Here is a 17,622-nt window from a genome sequence, read left to right as displayed (position 1 = left end):
AGAAAAGAATAATAGGTCCACTTGAAAGTAAAGTCCTTCCCATTTTTTGACTGATGTACAGTTTAATAGATACAGACATATAAAAACTTTAAAGCTCAGTCTACAATGAAAAGTACATACATTTTTAAAACCTTCACCACCTCCACTGGGTGATACGTGATATGTGCAGGGAGTTCTGGGGCTGAGTGCTTATAACCAGCACATTTATCTTTCTTTAAATTGGTGCTGCAGCTTCATCATATATTATGGTGGCACCATTACATCAATATGGTGTTATTTCAATATAAAGGAGGCAGAGTCCTGAATACAGGACTCAAAGGAGAGGAACTAGAAAATAATGGTGTTGACACCGTCTGTGAAATGTGATACTGTATGCATCACAGAGCAATGCTCTCAGTTTGCCGGTTCTGTTTTGTTTTAAGCTCCAGCTCCGTGTGTTTTGGGTGGTGACTGAAAGAAAGCAGCAGGATGTTTGATGTCATTCTAAAAGAGTGATGATGATGAGAGCACTGATCCACGAGAGGCTTAGTATTGAGCTGCCACCCTCTACATGATCAGAGTATTGGGCTAGCAAACAAGGTTTGGGTACACAGTGATGGTGCAAACTTTGCAACTCCTTTTGGACGAGGGTTGGCTACAAACTGCTGGCAGAGGTTCGTGCAGTGAGATAGGTGACAAATGAAACTATAGTGAACCTAGAATGAATTCAGCTCATCTGTATCACAGTCCTGTGAAAAACCAAGTACACTCCATTATTCAAAGCTTGTAGAACCACCTTTAGCAGCAATAACTTGAATTTTTTTTTTTCTGTGATTTTGTCAGTCTCTCACATCTTTGTTGGGGGATTTTGCCCCAGTATTTTTTACACATTGCTTCAATTTATTGATTTTTGCACTCATTTTTTTATGCACAGCTCTTTTAAGGTCTGACCACGACCTTTGATGTGTGGATTTTGACTGGGCCATTGCAACAGCTTAGTTTTTTTCTTTTTCAGCTATTCTGTTATAGATTTGTTGGTCTGCTTGGGATCATTGTTCTGTTGCATGAACCAAGCTTTAGGGAGTTCATGGCTGACTGAATGACTGCAATGGGCCAAGGTCCTGTGGCTCAAATCATCACCCCGCCACCACCGTGCTTGACAGTTAGCATGAGGTGTTTGCGCTGATATGCTGTTTCGAGTTGTGGTGGTTTTCTCCAAACATAGACTGTGCATTCTGGCCAAAAATCACCTTGGTCTTGTCTTTCCAAAGAACATTATTCCAGACGTCTTGTGATTTGTTCAGATAAACTTTGCAAACTTAAGTTGTTTTGCCATGTTCATTTTTTTGAGAAAAGCAACCTATCCAAACAGGCCATACTGGTTTGGGCTTTTTCTAATTGTACTGTCATAACATGCTAACTAAGGCCTGTGGAGTCTGATTTGTATCTACAGAGTTTTTTTGCAGTTTCTCTGAGTCTGACTTTGGGGTGAATTGGAGTTGCTGGGATGTCCACTCCTCAGAAGATTGTGGCGTTGTATTAACATACACCTTAATGCTCCAGACCGGAAAACTGAAAACTTTTCTGCTTTTGTAGAAGTGTATACACTAGATGTCAATCATTTACTCAAGCCCGTAGCATCTGGCTGCTACTTACCCTCTGAATTCCTGAGGAAGCAGTAAGGGTATACTTAGTTTTTCCTAGGACTGCACTGAAACCTGGGAAAGCTCTTTTTTTCATGTGACTGTACATACTGTAAATCACCAATTGTCACCAACTTGTCAGTGGTGGTAGTTTCTCCACCCATGAAACGTGCAACTGCTGAATGTAGACTGTGTTATTTGTATAAATTAGTCCAGTCAGAAATGTTAACAAGGGAAAAGTTCGAGGGGTACTCCAGGGGGAACTAAAGCACCCCAGGAAAATAGTTTGATGTCCTTCGCATATTGGCTCCTGTAGCTGTGAAAGGGAAATGCAGTCTAATTAATTAGTTTAAATGAATTGACCGACCCGGAAGAGTCTGTCTGATATTTGTGTGAAACAGAAAATAGAGTCTGACCTTTAAAGTTATATATTCAATACTGTTCAAAAGTCTCGAGCCATCCTGCGTTTCTTTATATTTTGTTTCCAGACTTTCTGGTAATTTTTTAAAAGAGGTCTCGAGGCTTTCAGGAGGACTTTCAAAGTGTTTCTTTGGATATCGACTGCTTTTTCACTAGTTTTCAGTGTAGTTCTTGTAGCTGATTATTTTCAGGGATTTTTTTCTTCTTTTTTTTTAACCACATAACTGTGACCTATGAATTATTCAAGCATAAAAAGACACCGCACTCAAGGTATAAAGGTGTTGTGTCAATACATAACAGACAACCTAGCAAAGATTCTGCTGAAGCCTAATCAGAAATGGTCTCTTCCTTAAGAAGCCAATCTTACCATGATACCATGCATCTGATTGGCAACAGTTTCAGTTTTCAGCATGACAATGATCCCAAACGCTCAGCCAGTGCAGTAAAATAGAACCTGAATAATAATGGATTGGATTTATATAGCGCTTTTCAAGGCACCCAAAGTGCTTTACAATGCCACTATTCATTCACTCTCACATTCACACACTGGTGGAGGCAAACTATGGTTGTAGCCACAGCTGCCCTGGGGCAGACTGACAGAAGCGAGGCTGCCATATCGCGCCATCGGCCCCTCTGGCCAACACCAGTAGGCAGTAGTGTCTTGCCCAAGGACACAACGACCAGGACAGAGAGCGCGGGGATCGAACCGGCGACCTTCCAGTTACAGATACGCCTCCCAACCCCCTGAGCCACGGTCGCCCCATGTTACACTTTCTATTCAACACTGAGTGTTTTGAATAGAAAAACACTCAGCATGACTCACCTATCAGTCATGGATTGGCTGCCCAGAGCCTTGACGGCAACACTGTTGAAGCAGTTTAGGATCATTTTGACTGAGAAGAGAACAAAAGGCAGCCAACATCCAAAGAAGAGCTTTGAATGTCTTTCAAGAAGCCTTCAAAAACATTTACTCAAGACTACTTAAAGAAACTACCAGAAAGCTTGTTCACAGAAGTTCACGATGTGTTGAAGAATAAAGGTGGTCATACCAAAAATTTACTTTTAAGTTTGTTAAAACTGTACAAATTCTGTTTTACTTATTATCTTTTCATCTGTGATGGCATGTTTCAGTAAACTTATTCCTCATTTTCCAAGCAAAATTTTAAAAAATGAGGGGTGGCTCAAGACTTTTGCACAGTACCCTACTGTACTAAAAAAATAATAGTGAAACTACCGCCTTGGTCTACTACCGTTACATTTTGTACCTCAGGAAATAAAAGACACAACTGTTCCTGATGTGAATCTTTGCCTTCAGAGAATACACCTTCTCCACTTCGACTGATAGCATGTCCTCCACACTGCTCACCTCACTACCTGCCAGATCTTATACTCTACAGCACGCTGACACACACTCATACATACACAGACGTGGCCTTCCAGGTGCTATCACTTTCCATTGTGTCGTGCGAGATGGATAAAGAGGTCAGTACGGAGAGAACATTCACCTTGGATCAGATCGTTCGGAGTCAGATTGATCCAGACGTCGACACACACTGTTGGGAACTTCCCGAGTGGCGTACATTAAAGTGCTGGCTTGTGAAAGGATGTGATTGTGACATGTAGCTGTGTGGATGCTTGAGTGTTGTGACACATCTCCACGAATATATCCAAATGGAAGTAAAATCTAGCCGTGTACACGAGGCCAGCACATCAAGCATTACCTCTCATTACCTCTTGCAGATTGTTTGGCTGTCAACACACATACAGGTTAAGAGATCAGACTCATCGATGTTTGCTCATTTCTGTTGCTTCCTGTTTGAGTCAAGTTGTATGCAGAGGGGAAGGGGTCAGTAGTGGCTTTGCAACAGGAAATAGTGGAACTGCATACAGAACAGCCAGGAATGATGCAGGATCAGGAGGAACAGGTAAAGGTGGAGGAGAGGGGTGGGGTGGGAACAATGAAAAATAAGAATAAGCAGAGTAATAGGAGAAGAATTTTAATCATAGATATTTCTTTCACATGATAAATTCTGCTCATTAATCTAATATATCAATTTGGTTCACATTCTACAAAAAAAGCGCAAGCTATGCAGATTTAATAGCAGTAAGTATTCAGTTTGGAGAGCTGTTGCAAACTGTTTAGATGAATCAGTCATGCTGGAGCTAAACATCTGTTTGGAAATTTAAAGGGAATCAATGTATTCCCATTTGTGCTTTGTAGTCACAAGTCAGTCTAAAAAGTAGGTTATTCTATCAAATATTTCTCAGGCAATCTCCCACCACTTTGATCATTTAAATTTCCTTTTTGAGGCCATTTATTTCCCAAATCTTTCTGCCCTAATGTGACGTGATGCTCATTCTATTGTTTCAGCTCTGTTGATGTGACGAAAGTAGTTCTTTAATCACCAAAAAAATCACCTTGCTACGGATTGCATTTCCCCAAGTTGAAAGGTTATACTCCTTGTTTTAGTCCATCCAATGACTATCTGTGTGTTACTCATCAGCATGAAAAAACTGTCAGCCCCCCACTTTAATACTACCACATAACACAGTGCTCTGTATCCCTCACTGAGGCTCATTTTGGTCTTAATGTACCAACCTACTGTTTGTCCCAGCAAGTCTAATACTTTTGTTTTATCAATGGAGTCTCAAACACGTGCACAGCTTTGCCGTCTTCATTGGCACTGTGTCTCTTACTCTCACCTCGACATATGGACATAGATGACATGCATATTTTGTTTTTTTTAACATGCAGGGTTAATATTTTATCCTAAGCAACAATCTTTCCCTAAACCAAAGTAGTTTTTCGTCAATACACCCAAACAAAAATTAAATGAACACAAAAGTTGAAAAATGTAACTAAAAACAGAATGCATCGATTTGCAAATATTCTAAACCCATGTTTTATTCACAGTAAAATGCAGAAAACATGACATTTTGAAAGTGAGACATTTTTATTTCATAAAACAAATATTAGCTCATTTTGAATTTGGCAGTAAACGTTGGGTAACAAAAGGCTGGAAAATTAAGTGGTACTAAAAAGAAACAGCTGGAGGAACATTTTGTAACTAATTAGGTGAACTTTCAACAAGTCAGTAAAATGATTGGACCATCGAGCGGCAGATGGCCGCCCATCCCTGAGCTTCATTCTTCTGGAGGTTTCTTCCTGTTAAAAGGCATATTTCCTTTCTACTGTCACGCAAGTGATTACACATGGGCTACATGTGATTGTTAGGGTTTTCTCTGTATTATTGTAGGGTCTTTACCTTACAGCATAAAGTTGTATTGTTGTGATTTGGTGCCATATTAATAAAACTGAATTGAACTGAACTATAAAGAGAGTATGTTTGACAGGCAGAATTTCTCAGAGGCAAAGATGGACAGAGATTCCCCAATCTGCAAACAAAACTGTGTCTGCCAGCTGTGGAACTTCATCCTAATTATAGAATATTGTTCTGCAATGTAAAATTGCAAAACTGAAGTTCTAATCATGTATATTACATAGTATCAGCAAAACATCCAGAGAATCTGGAGAAATCTCTGTGCGCAAGGGACACGTCCATAAATCAAAACTGTTTGTAATCTTTGGCTGCTCGGGCAGGACTGCATGATTCTGTCATAGAAATCACTGCACGGACTCAGAAACACTTCCAGAAATCAGTGTCTGTGAGACGACTGCGTCATCTAAAAATGTATGTTGCAAAAACGTAGTCATATATGAAAATGATCCAGAAACACCGCCGTCTTCTTTTGACCTGAGCTCTTTGAAAATGTAATAAGACTAAGTGGAAAATGTCAATTTTGAATTTAAGATTCTTTTCGTAAAACATGAATTCTGCATTCTCCAGTCCAAAGAGAAGAGGCTCCATCTGGCTTGTAATCAGAGCTCAGTTCAAAAGCCTGAATCTGGTGTTAGAGCATTCTCATTCCCAACGTGTCACATACCGACGATTTGTAACGGCCCGAGGCATTGCATAGTAACGCGAAAGGTACCCTTCCACATCCTTTTGAGACGATCTGGATTCTCATTTGAATCTAAGAGATTACCGCTTGTGGCGGTAACACATCTCCGTTTCCAGAGCAGAGGCTCCAGCCCTCCATTCCAGGCCTAACTATAACCTTAATCCTTAACCAAAACCTTAACCCTATCAGATCGTGTTTTCCAAAGTGATTCCAAACAGCTCTCATGCCTCCGAGCGCATAACATACTGACGATTTGTCACATAGTGTTGGGATGTTATGTGTTGGGATGGGAACATGTTTGTTAGAGTCTAATGAACTGGAAAGGCACCATTGATGCTGAAAGGTATATATAGGTTTAATTAAGAGCAACATTATTATGCAGATAATAATGGACTCAACTCGTGATGTTGCTGCCATCAAATTCAAAATGACCTTATTTTGTTCTTACATTTTCTTTGTTTAAACATTTGATATGTTTTCTAAAGTGCAAAACACAAAACTCCTAAATGATCTACAATGTAATCTGCGTGTGTTGAAAATACCAGCAATTATTTTTAAAAATGTGCATATGATACAAGCGTAAATAATCCAGAACCACCGAGCACTGGTTTGAACAAAGTCACTGTGCTCTGCTGCTTCGTGATATTTTCTATGTAAACTCAGCAGTGGGTACACAATGTTTGTTCATACTTGTTTATCCATGTCTTTTTATTTATTTCGTTTTTACTATTTGCCTCATTAGGAAGAATAGTGGAGTCAAAAAGTTCTTATTGGACTTTATTGGTGTTAATTTGTTAGTATTGTTCACTGTAAATTGACAAACACTGCAATAAATGCACAGCAATCGTAATTGTGTGGGGAAAATCTGATATTGTGTGAACCACTTCTCCCTCGACCGCTCCAACCTCCTGATGCAGACTCTATTGTTCTATAAAACAGGGCCATTATCTCGCTGTATTTAATCATCAGGACACTAGTGTTGAAGGACTTGTGTGTACTTCTGTGACACCCATCAAATCTGGTAGAAAAGCAGAATTTGACCCCTCTGGATACAAACACAGTGCACACGACCACACCTATGTGTGCAAACACTCACACACACAATAGTTTTATGTAAGCAGCAGGAAAATACCTTATACACACCATAAGCTCATACACAGATCTAACAAATCTCTCTGGACGTGTCCTCCCCCTTTAGTAATCTCCCCGGGGATGCGGAACTGGCGGCGACACAGTTTTTAGACGGAAACCCTTCTCACATGACCATGCACACTTCCTCTCCTAGGACTGCTGAGTCCCAGCAGGCAGTTGTATTTTTGGTCCCCCCCCCCACCAACACAACAAAGGGGTTAGCCTTGCATAAGCAGTCCTTAATGAGGAGGCTTGTCTGGGGGGCATTCAGTCAGAATAATAGAACGTGACATTTGTTGCATGTACATGAGACCTGAGCTGTTTTTGGCAACAATGGCCCATCTAGAAAAAACCAAATAAGTGCCGTCTTGTTTTGTACACATATTTATACATTTAGACACCTACAAACCCATCTGCATTTCACACTTGACCAGCGCTTTTGACCGGTGTGTATGTGTCTCCAGGTGAGATGGAGGAGTTGGAGGCCCTCTGGCTGACGGGCATCTGCCACAATGAGAAGAACGAGGTGATGAGCAGTCAGCTGGACGTGGACAACATGGCAGGGGTCTTCTACATGCTCGGGGCTGCCATGGTTCTGTCATTCATCACCTTCATCTGTGAACATTTGTTCTACTGGCAGCTGCGCTTCTGCTTCATGGGCGTGTGCTCTGGAAAGCCCGGATTCACCTTTTCCATTAGCAGAGTGAGTGTGCTCGTGTTTTATTTTAGGTCTGACCTCTGTCCTTCTGACAGAAAGATCACAGGAGTGGCTGTTTTAAAACCACTGGCTGTGGTTGAGGTGGATGGAGTCAGTCAGGGAGATGCGATGACTCACCTGAGCTACCTGCGGCTTCTTTTTTTTTTTTTTTTTTTAGCTCAGGCTGTTGTTAACAACAAAAACAAATTCTAGTGATATAAAAAAAATACTCCAGATAGCTGCTAGAGCCCTTTATTATCTATTCAAACTCAATTTAATACTGCCAGTCATAGACAAAGAAGGTGTTTATCCTTTATCCAATTATGTGCATTTCAGTGTCACTTTTGTTAGTTAACATCTATTTCATATTTTATTTAGTGGAATTAATGCAACAAGAAAAAATCCTATTTTACTTTATTGGTGGATTACTTTAGAGATCATTGCAGGGCAGTAACATAACTGACCTCTGAAAGCACTGATATATGGGTTTACAACAGCTGCATCTTAAATAAATAACATAGGCAACAAATGTCCTTCCAGAAACTGATCTTACCCTCTGGCAGCCATCTTGGTAACACCTCTGGGGAACTTATTTGGCATTTAATTCGAGGTCTCTGTCACACTTAACAGGGAGAAAGCCATAACTTTAATTGTAATGGTTACCAGAACTGCATGTTCACATGAAATGGTGAAAAACAGCTTCAAAAGATAGCACTTAGACTACACATATGAGAAGTTATGCAACGTTACAGCATCCAGGAGCGACAACAGCAGCTCTTCCTAAAGAGCATGGAGCAAATGCTGTGCTAAATCACATGATCAGTACAGTAAGACAAGAAATCTGAGTGAACTTGGGTGCATTTTTGTCTTTTCTATGATGACAAGTCAATATGTTGATGTTGAAGCTCTGCTGTTCACATGTCAGTGCAAAAACAGAAAAAAGAAGAAAGGACGCTTCATGGCCCTGATGTTCGATCCTGCAGGTGCTTCTCAGCAGGCCAGGTATAAGTACAAAAAAGAGAAACAAAGCCCAGGAAAACTTAAAAAAAATAAAAAATTTCCAGCCTCTGCAAATATGACTGTAAAGAAGTACTGAGACACTTTGTCATCAGCTAAACACCCGATAACGCCCATCAACTCTAACACAAATGGCTTATCCTGTATTTTTTATCAGTTTTGTTACATCCTACTCCCTTCATCTCCAACCGGTCACGGCAGATGACCGGCCCTCGTCGATGACAGCCTCGTTCTGCTCTAGGTTTCTTCCTGTTAAAAGGGAGTTTTTCCTTCCTGCTGTCACCTAAGTGCTTGCTCATAGGGGCATGAGCACAGGGAGTCATATGCTTGTTGGTGTTTTCTCTGTTTTCTCTGTATTATTGTAGGGTCTCTACCTTACAATATAAAGCACCTTGAGGCAATTATTGTTGTAATTTGGTGCTACATTAATAAAACTGAATTGAATGGAATTGATTGGTTCTTTGGAAATAACAAATGAACACAAAAAGTAGGCATTTCAGAGGCTTGACACAAACTGTTTGTTATCCATATCTGAAAAGCAAATGTGCTTCTGTCTGCTAGAAATACCTGTACTTGGAGCTGAGGTGAAAAGCGAGCCATCGTCAAGAAGCGAGACACAGAAATCATTAAGATTTGGACACATTTTCAGAGCCTCTCTCCTGGAAGTCATTCATTGTGCCGTGCTTGTTTGTAAGCAGAGGGAGTTAGCATGCTAAAAATGAAACCTGAGAGAAGCTGAAACCTTTTTTTTTACCTTGTCACCTCCTCCCCGTGTAAATTGGGTCCATATAAATAGTCATTTGAAGTGTCAAGCATTTGCATAATGTTACCTTTTAAGAAGCAGGTTGCTGTTGTATGCAAATTGCCTTAGTTATTATTGCCCAGGAAAAAGGGACACTGCTGTTTATGGGTTTGGTCTTAAGGATGAAAGTGTTTCTAATTGTAAGGTAATCTGGTTTACACCTACTCAGAATGACCAGAAGGACAATAAAAGAGAGTGCAGGCCATAAGCGCTACTGAAGCACACTGTCTTCTGTGTTTTTGAAATGGTAGCAACCTCCATCTGTGTTAGATTTCTTTTTCTTTCTTTTTTTTTACAAAGCGTGAGAAGAGCTTGTAACTTGTTGAATTAAATAAATTCTAGTTGCAGACAAATTTCAGAATTGTCTCCTACAACTCAAGAGCGGTTTAGTCAAGCAGATGTCTGTCATACATTTCCATGCCTGTTTGAAGATTGTAGCTGCGCTGCGAGAAAGGAGAAATATGTCCAAATGGCAGGGCAGGTCACATAAAGCAAGAATGTGACAAGTGATGGGACAGCAAGAGGCTAAGAAAATTCAGAGACAGATCAAAAGATAAATTAGCAACAGTCATGATAAAAGAATAAAACTGGTAACAGGACAAAGGGTAGCAGAGAACAGACACAGTGGTGTGCCTAGAACCTGTGTTTCATTACCTTTCACTGCAGCTGTAGTAGCGATAGATGCAGACAGATAAAGACAGACAATCCCATCGGAGCGGCTGCTGCTCACCAAAGCACCCGGAAACAGAGATAAGGCAGACCCAAAGACAGAATGGAGGCATAAAGGAAAAGAGGGGGTGGGGGTGGTTGACGAATCGCATTCATGAAAGTGACTAAGAGGCCGACGGAAACTGTTTCTGACAAGTTGACGCCTTTGAGGAATACTGGCCTGCACACTGGCTGGTGGGTAGTGCGTCCTCGACCTTTCAGAGTTGGCTGTTGCCTAAACCAGAGATTCCCCCAGCCCCCATTTAAATATGCTTGTTTGACTCCACTCGCAAAATCTTCCGCTCACATGAAAATGCTGCTTCTACTAACCAACCATAGCAAACACACACACACACACACTGATGGATGGTGACCTTATGAGTAAAATTTAGTCAGTGGTTATATCTTTTACCTGTGAGACAAAAGTGATCGATCCCTGTTGTTTATAAAGAGAAACAAGTAAGTAGAAAGACAGCAAGGCGAGTGTCTGCTAAATTTAAATGACATTGATCAAACCTATTGACTCACTTGCTCCCCTTGTGATATCAATTAAGGCTCTGATCTGCTCTGTCTCTTCTCACTCAGTTCTCTGTGTCTGAGGTTGAGGGCTGAGCAGCAGCTGTGAGGGTCCTCGTCGTTCCCCAGAGAAAATTCATTTATGAACTCAGACCCTATTACTGTTTAATAGTGTGTAAACAAGAGGGTGGTCATAGAGAACATGGCAATGCATTAACCTCTCTGCCTCTGCCTGTTTCTGTTTGCCTCCCTCTCCCTCTCTCCCTCTCTCTGTCTGTCTCTGTGTCTGGTATCTGCCTCCGTCTCTCTTAACATTAAACCCTCCTCTGGTTCTTGACTCCTTACTCCTGCCACACATTTTGCTGTTATTTTGATCTCTCTTGGGAGTCATACCTTATCACACTCACTCTTTCTCCCTTCCATGGTCTCACCCTCTCTTTATCTCTCTCTACCTTCCCTTTTCTTCTCATTATCAATCTGCAGGGTATCTACAGCTGCATCCATGGAGTCCAAATCGAGGAAAACAAGTCCACCATAGACTCCCCCTCATCCACCATAAAGAAGAACATGAACAACACTCACTCGAACATCCTGCGGTTGCTCCGCACTGCCAAGGACATGACTGCCGTTCCGGGCGTTAACGGCTCTCCACACGCCGCCCTGGAATATAGCCACAGCGGCCGTGAGTCGGCTATATACGATATCCAGGAGCACCGGCGCAGCCTGGTGGGTCACCCTGTAGACTGCAAGTCTGCGCCACCCTACATGCCAGAGGACAACATGTTCAGTGACTACATCAGCGAGGTGGAGAGGACTTTTGGCAACTTGCCCCTGAAGGACAGCAACTTGTACCAGGACCATTACCGGCACCACCACCCGGCTCTGGGTATGTCCGGCCCCCCGCCAAATAGGCCGCGTAGCTTAGGCAGCGCTAGCTCGTTGGAGGGGGGCATGTTCGATTGCGACAGTTTGGGGGGAGGGGTAGCGCCTATCTTCACCACCCAGCCCCGCCCCTCCATGACTCACAGGAATACCAGTAAATTTGACCTGATCGCTGGCCACACCCCTGCGGATTCCAGCCAGGGTGGGTTCAAGGGCAGCAATGTGTACGGCAGGTTTTCTTTCAAAGGAGGTGCATCCAGCACGGGGCTCATCGGGGGGCACGACAGGTACTGTGGGGGTGGGGGAGGCTCAGGGGGTGACGATGGGAACATTCGCTCTGATGTGTCGGATATCTCCACGCACACCGTCACCTACGGCAACCTGGAAGGAAACGCCAAGCGGCGTAAGCAGTACAGGGACAGCCTGAAAAAGAGGCCAGCCTCTGCCAAGTGCAGACGGGAGCAGGACGAGATAGAGCTGAGCGGCTTCAGGAGGAGACCCCACCACCACACCGTCCACCACCACTTCCCCCACGGGCCCCAGGCACACCGCACGGTCTCACCACCCCTGGAGCGGAAGAGGGGAGGAGGAGGGGGTAATGCTTCACCTTACTTATTCCGCAGGGATAAAGAGAACCTGAGGGATTTCTATGCGGACCAGTTCCGCTCCAAGGAGGGCAAGGCCATGTGGGAGCAAGAGGGTGGAAGTGGTGTGGGCGGTGGTAGCGGTGGTGGTATCTGTAAAAGCTTAGTACCTGTGGAAGACTTCCTCAAAGGTAAAGAAAAGAAATCGGATGGGCTTGGTCCGGTGTCGGCAGGGCAGCAGGCCCACACCTGCTGGGAAAAGGGGGTGTCAGGGATAGGAGGGGGTGGCATAGCAGGGGGTGACTGGGAGTGTCGTAACTGCCACAGTGTGTGCCACCATAGTGGAGGAGGCAGTACTTGTCCAGTTAGTGGAGTTGGGGGGACCAGCAGTCGTCCCAGCTCCGCCACATCCAAACGCTGTGACTCCTGTAAGATTCAGCCGAGCAACCTTTATAACATTAGTGAGGATAACAACACGATGTTCACTGGAGTTAAGGGTAGCGTAGGACCCAGCCAAACACAAACTCAGGCACAGCGCAGGAAGCTAGGGCCGGGCGGGAGGGTGTTACGGAGGCAGCACTCATACGACACATTTGTGGACCTGCAGAGGGAGGGGGCAGGTCGCATGGGGATGGGTGGGGGCGTTGGGGGGCAGTTTCAACAGCCCCGGAGTGTGAGCTTGAAAGACAGAGATCGCTCCATGGAGGGCCCCAGCCCTTATGCTCACATGTTTGAGAGGTATTCAGGTGATAGAGAGTCTCCCATGTTTGGAGGGATAGGCGGGGATAGGGCCAAGGGAGGCTCCTCCTGCAGTTTGTTCCGTGGAGGCGAAGGTGGGTTGCATCGGCGGTCGGTGGGGGAAAGAGACCTGAGGGACAGAGATAGAGCTATGATGGGAGGTGGGGGCTGTGGTGGTGGTGGTGGTGGTGGTGGTAGCAGAGGGGCCGGGACTTACTCCTTGTCTAAATCTCTCTACCCAGATAAGGTGAACCAGAATCCCTTCATCCCAACCTTCGGCGACGACCAGTGTCTTTTACACGGTGCCAAACCGTACTACATCAAAAAGCCACAGACGCAGCAACAGCAGCAGCAGCAGCAACTTCTCAACAACAGCCGAGGAGGAGGGGACTTCCGCAGCTCCATGGGAGCAACTTCCTATTTGCCCGCATCCGCCACAGCTGGGGTGATGTCCAATGTGGCCCCCAGGTTCCCCCAAGAGCTGTGTCTGGGCGGGGTGGGAGGGCCCATGGGGAACCACCACGGGGGCAACAAGCTACTGCCTGGGGGCAGGGACACGTTAGGTTTGGGGCAGGGACAGAGACCATTCAACGGTGCCAGCAATGGACACGTTTATGAAAAGCTCTCCAGCATTGAGTCAGACGTTTGAGAGCGAAGACAGTGGAAGAAAGAGAGAGGCGAGAGGGAGGAGTTGAAGTGGGCGAAGAAAATGAGGGGAAGAGGAAAAAGCAGAAACAGCACAGGCTGATGACCTCTCTGCGTGAAGAAAATGACAAGGCACAATTGTGTGTATGTGTGTGTGCGCGCGCGCGTGTGTGCTGTTCTCACTCCACTAAATGGAAAGAATTTGGACAATGCACACAGGCCACTGCCGGCTAAGCTGTGGTGAAGTCCGGCGGGAGACAAGTTTTTAATGAGAAGAGAGGATTCTGGTGCTGCTCCGATGCTCAGTGAAAGATCTAAAGGGAGGGAGGGAGGAATGGGAGGGAAGTAGTAGGGAAGGGGGGGTGAAATCAAATTTCCAGCCTCTGCTCTCGTCACATGCTCTTTGTCTTTCCCTCCCTCCTGCAGCTCCTCAACACCAAAACAAACGTTTTGTTTAGCAACGGAAATACAATCATGAATGAGAAATCAACACTTCTGCTGAAGTCACAGGGTACACTAACAATAACTGTATTGATAATGTTAATAATATTATTGAATATTATTCCAGTGTTTAATGATGATCGGTTTGGATTGTTTTTAAAGTTTATTTATTTGAATAGTTCATGTTACATATTTGTATGATGTTGATTCTTTCTTAGCTTACCAATTTACAGGAGTCTGATAGACCCGATGTCGGTACAGATCTTTTTTTTCGTGGGGGGTGAGGGTGAGGGGGGGTTCCTGTAATTTGGACTCTTCTTTGCTATCAATTCTTCATGTTTTTTGTTTTGTTTTCTTTTACTTTTCTCACTTTTGATTGCTGTGAAGTGTACGTGAAAGGCATGATTTGCTGAGTACATCGTGTGTACTTGGAAAATTTGCAAAGGTCTTTTTTTTCTCAGCTGCAGAAACGACATCATCATACTGATTTGCCGTTTTGCTGTCATTTCTTTCTGCCTGGCAGTTCCAAATGGGTCTCACATTTTGAGCTGGATGTGCCTTAAAGGACTAATACTGATTCTCCATCTATCTTCTGTTGGAAAGACAGATTCACCTGCGAGTAATTAATCAATTGGTTTGAAAACTGAACATCCAAGTCACCATTTCCAATATGAGAGCAGAGTTCGAGGTGTTTAGCTGACTGTATAACACAATGCTAGACACGGAGGAAGCTTAAATTTGCACTTTGATCCCCGACCAATAAAAGAAAGCAGCGGCAGGATCGCACAGTTTAAATGCAGAATCGTCTTCTTGTATTAACGCCACAGTTAATCTAACCACAAGTAATTTTCCTTGAAATCATTTACCTCCACAAGCTTCATCACTCCTCCCCTCCTCATAACAGATGACCCAGAAGTCAACTATCCATTAATCATGTGTAAATCGTATTTAATGTCCTCTTGTTGCTGCCGTGGCGTTTCATTGGGTCTGGCTCAATTGGCCGTGACAGTTTTTCTGTTCAGGACAGGAACATAATGGACTTTCAGAGAGAGGCCTCTGTTTCTGGTATGAGCAGTTAATTTTTTTATGATTACTGTTACAAGCCTTGCCTGCCACATTAGATAGTCACATTTGAGGAATGGCAAGTGGGGTTTATCGCTGTATTGTGCAGGTGTCAACGACCACAGCGGGCTCGTGAATTTTTTTTAATACACAGTCCCACATAATTATCTCATAACTCAGAACAGTGCCACCGCAGTTTAAAAGACACTTTTCAGAGGATCTGTACATTTAAAAAAAAGTTTGCAGTCAGCTTAGCTGAGCATAAAGATTGAAGATAACAAGGGGAAGTAGCTAACCTGGCTCTATCTTGGAATAATAAAATCCACATATCAGTGCCTCTAAGGCTCACTAATAACATGTTGTATCCTATTAGTTTAATTATCTCAAATTGACATAAATACTTTTTCAGAGAGCTTGTAAGCTGTTGCCATGCCAGAAACTTCCATTTTTAGCACATCCAGCCAAAGGTCCAATAAGCTTCTGCCACGGAAAAGCATCCATCCACAATTCAAAAGAATCGCTACTCCTCCGAGAGTATTAGTTAGATTTCAGTGAAATGTGCACACAGTGATCCCCTAATCAATCATCCAGATAGTGCTCAAGGTCAGGGTCACATTTGTAGGGCTCATAAGCCTACTACATCATTGATGTTCTGGTTTATTAGCAAGACAGTGACTACTGTTTTATACTCCTGTTTTGAAGCCTTAATCCTAGTATTATTGATCTCATCGTCTGTTTTTATTTCTTTCTGGGAGCAGAAGTGACTGTTAGCATGGTGAATCTATTCACTGGACATATAATTCATTGTAGGCATACTGCTCTTTACCTCTTTACCGCAGCAATTTCCTAATGTTGTAAACCTCAACATCTGGCAATAAACCCCATTCTGATTCTGATTCTGATAAGAGCTCAGTAACATAGAAATAAAATACCACATGGTTTGGACAGTTTGTTACAGCATGTGCTTTCTTTACTAATATTATTAAAATTGCTTCAAAAGCCACAAAAACTGTCAAAATGTCGGGTTTACTGAATTAGCTGAAGTTAACCCTAGCACACAGCTAGTAGCCTAGCTTAGACTAGCCCCTCCCCCTGTCATTCCAAACAGCAAATTATGTGTTGGCTAAATATAAAATGTTATTAAATTTAAATGGATGAGTTATACAAAAGAACCTCTTCCAATTTATAAAAGAAAAAATAAGCTATAAAGACCAAAAACTGTTATTTTTTTAATAAATTAATTTTTTATGTAAAGTCAGGCAACTTAATATGGAAGTCTATAGGGAATTGTTTACCTCGAAACGCCATTAAAGGAAATAGAAATCAAATTCAGCTTCATTTTTCAGCCCTGGGCTTGCTGGTTGGTCTCCAGTTTATGCTAACCCAAGCTAATTGACTGTAGCTTCATAATATCAACCTTCTAATCTACATTAGCAACATGTCAGCTTTTTCCTCCAGGTTATTATCCTGCAGTGGACCTGGATATATAATAAATGTACCCCTCTGTGCTCTCGGTCATCCTTTCTACACTCATCATTAACAAATCCCTCAAATAAAACATAAAAAAGAAATCTCAGTATGTACTGTAGCCCTGATTTATCCCTCCACCCGGCCCTAATCTGTTTCACATGCTGAGATTTTTGATGAAGAAGAGAATTGGCCCTCAAGTTCAAGGTCCTGTGTGGATTGTGTCAACTGCAGACTTTTGTAAGGGGGGAAAACAGAGTAAAGAGATGTAGGCGCACTAAAATAAGGTGGGACGCTGTGTGAAAAACACCACCTTTATTATCGATTGACTTATTTTTATGTTGCTAAAAAAAAAACAGGCAGCTTCCAAATCCACATCAGACACTCAGATGATCTCTGCTCTGCTCTGAAGGTGAAAACTAAGTTGTGTATTTCCTAAGTTTCCTGCTCTCTCTGTCCTTTAAATTGTATTATTATTCATGAAAAGTATATTCTACTTAAAGTCACTGGTCCAGTTTGACTTGAAGTCATGTTGCCAAACCAAATTTTGATATCTACAAAGCACAATCCTGTCTGAATGAATCTAATACTTAGTTTGTAGAACATCCCGGTCAATTTTTTAGAAGACTTTCCTTCCCTTGGTGGACAAGTCAGTATGTATGATACAAGGGTGATGATGAGGGGCGGGGGGTGTCCAGTGTTTGTAAGCACTTGCATGTATACACTTTTCTTTATTTCTGTTTTTTAACTTTCAATTTTAGCCCAAAAAATGTGTGTTTTTGAATGATATTTGGAATTTTATCACTTTCACTGGTACTGATGATCCATGTAGTACTATAGGTGTGTGTGTGTGTGTGTGTGTGTGTTTTTGTAAGAGAAGAGCGATCTAAAAGTCAAAATTTTTCAGTTTCACTCAAATGCCGAATC

At 42.8% G+C, this 17,622-nt stretch overlaps 1 protein-coding gene across 6 annotated transcripts in view; it reads left to right on the top strand.

Moving 5' to 3' along the window:
• Positions 1-16,113, top strand: part of grin2bb (glutamate receptor, ionotropic, N-methyl D-aspartate 2B, genome duplicate b) — a 129,625-nt gene extending 113,512 nt beyond the window's left edge. For 4 of the 6 annotated variants that reach the window (XM_013914350.1, XM_013914349.1, XM_013914347.1 and 1 more), the window contains 2 exons: positions 7,601-7,839; positions 11,360-16,113. In XM_013914350.1, the coding sequence (XP_013769804.1) occupies positions 7,601-7,839; positions 11,360-13,729 (2,609 nt within the window). In that variant the 3' untranslated portion in view covers positions 13,730-16,113. The remainder of the gene's footprint in view (positions 1-7,600; positions 7,840-11,359) is intronic. The other 2 variants (XM_005747070.2, XM_005747069.2) reach the window with 2 other exon arrangements.
• Positions 16,114-17,622: the final 1,509 nt, after the last annotated feature.

This window comes from Pundamilia nyererei, unplaced genomic scaffold (assembly GCF_000239375.1).
Source record: "Pundamilia nyererei isolate P.nyererei 1_Seehausen unplaced genomic scaffold, PunNye1.0 scaffold00187, whole genome shotgun sequence".
Lineage (NCBI taxonomy): Eukaryota > Metazoa > Chordata > Actinopteri > Cichliformes > Cichlidae > Pundamilia > Pundamilia nyererei.
Note: the sequence above shows the minus strand (reverse complement) of the source record. Positions and strands in the feature narration are given on the sequence as shown.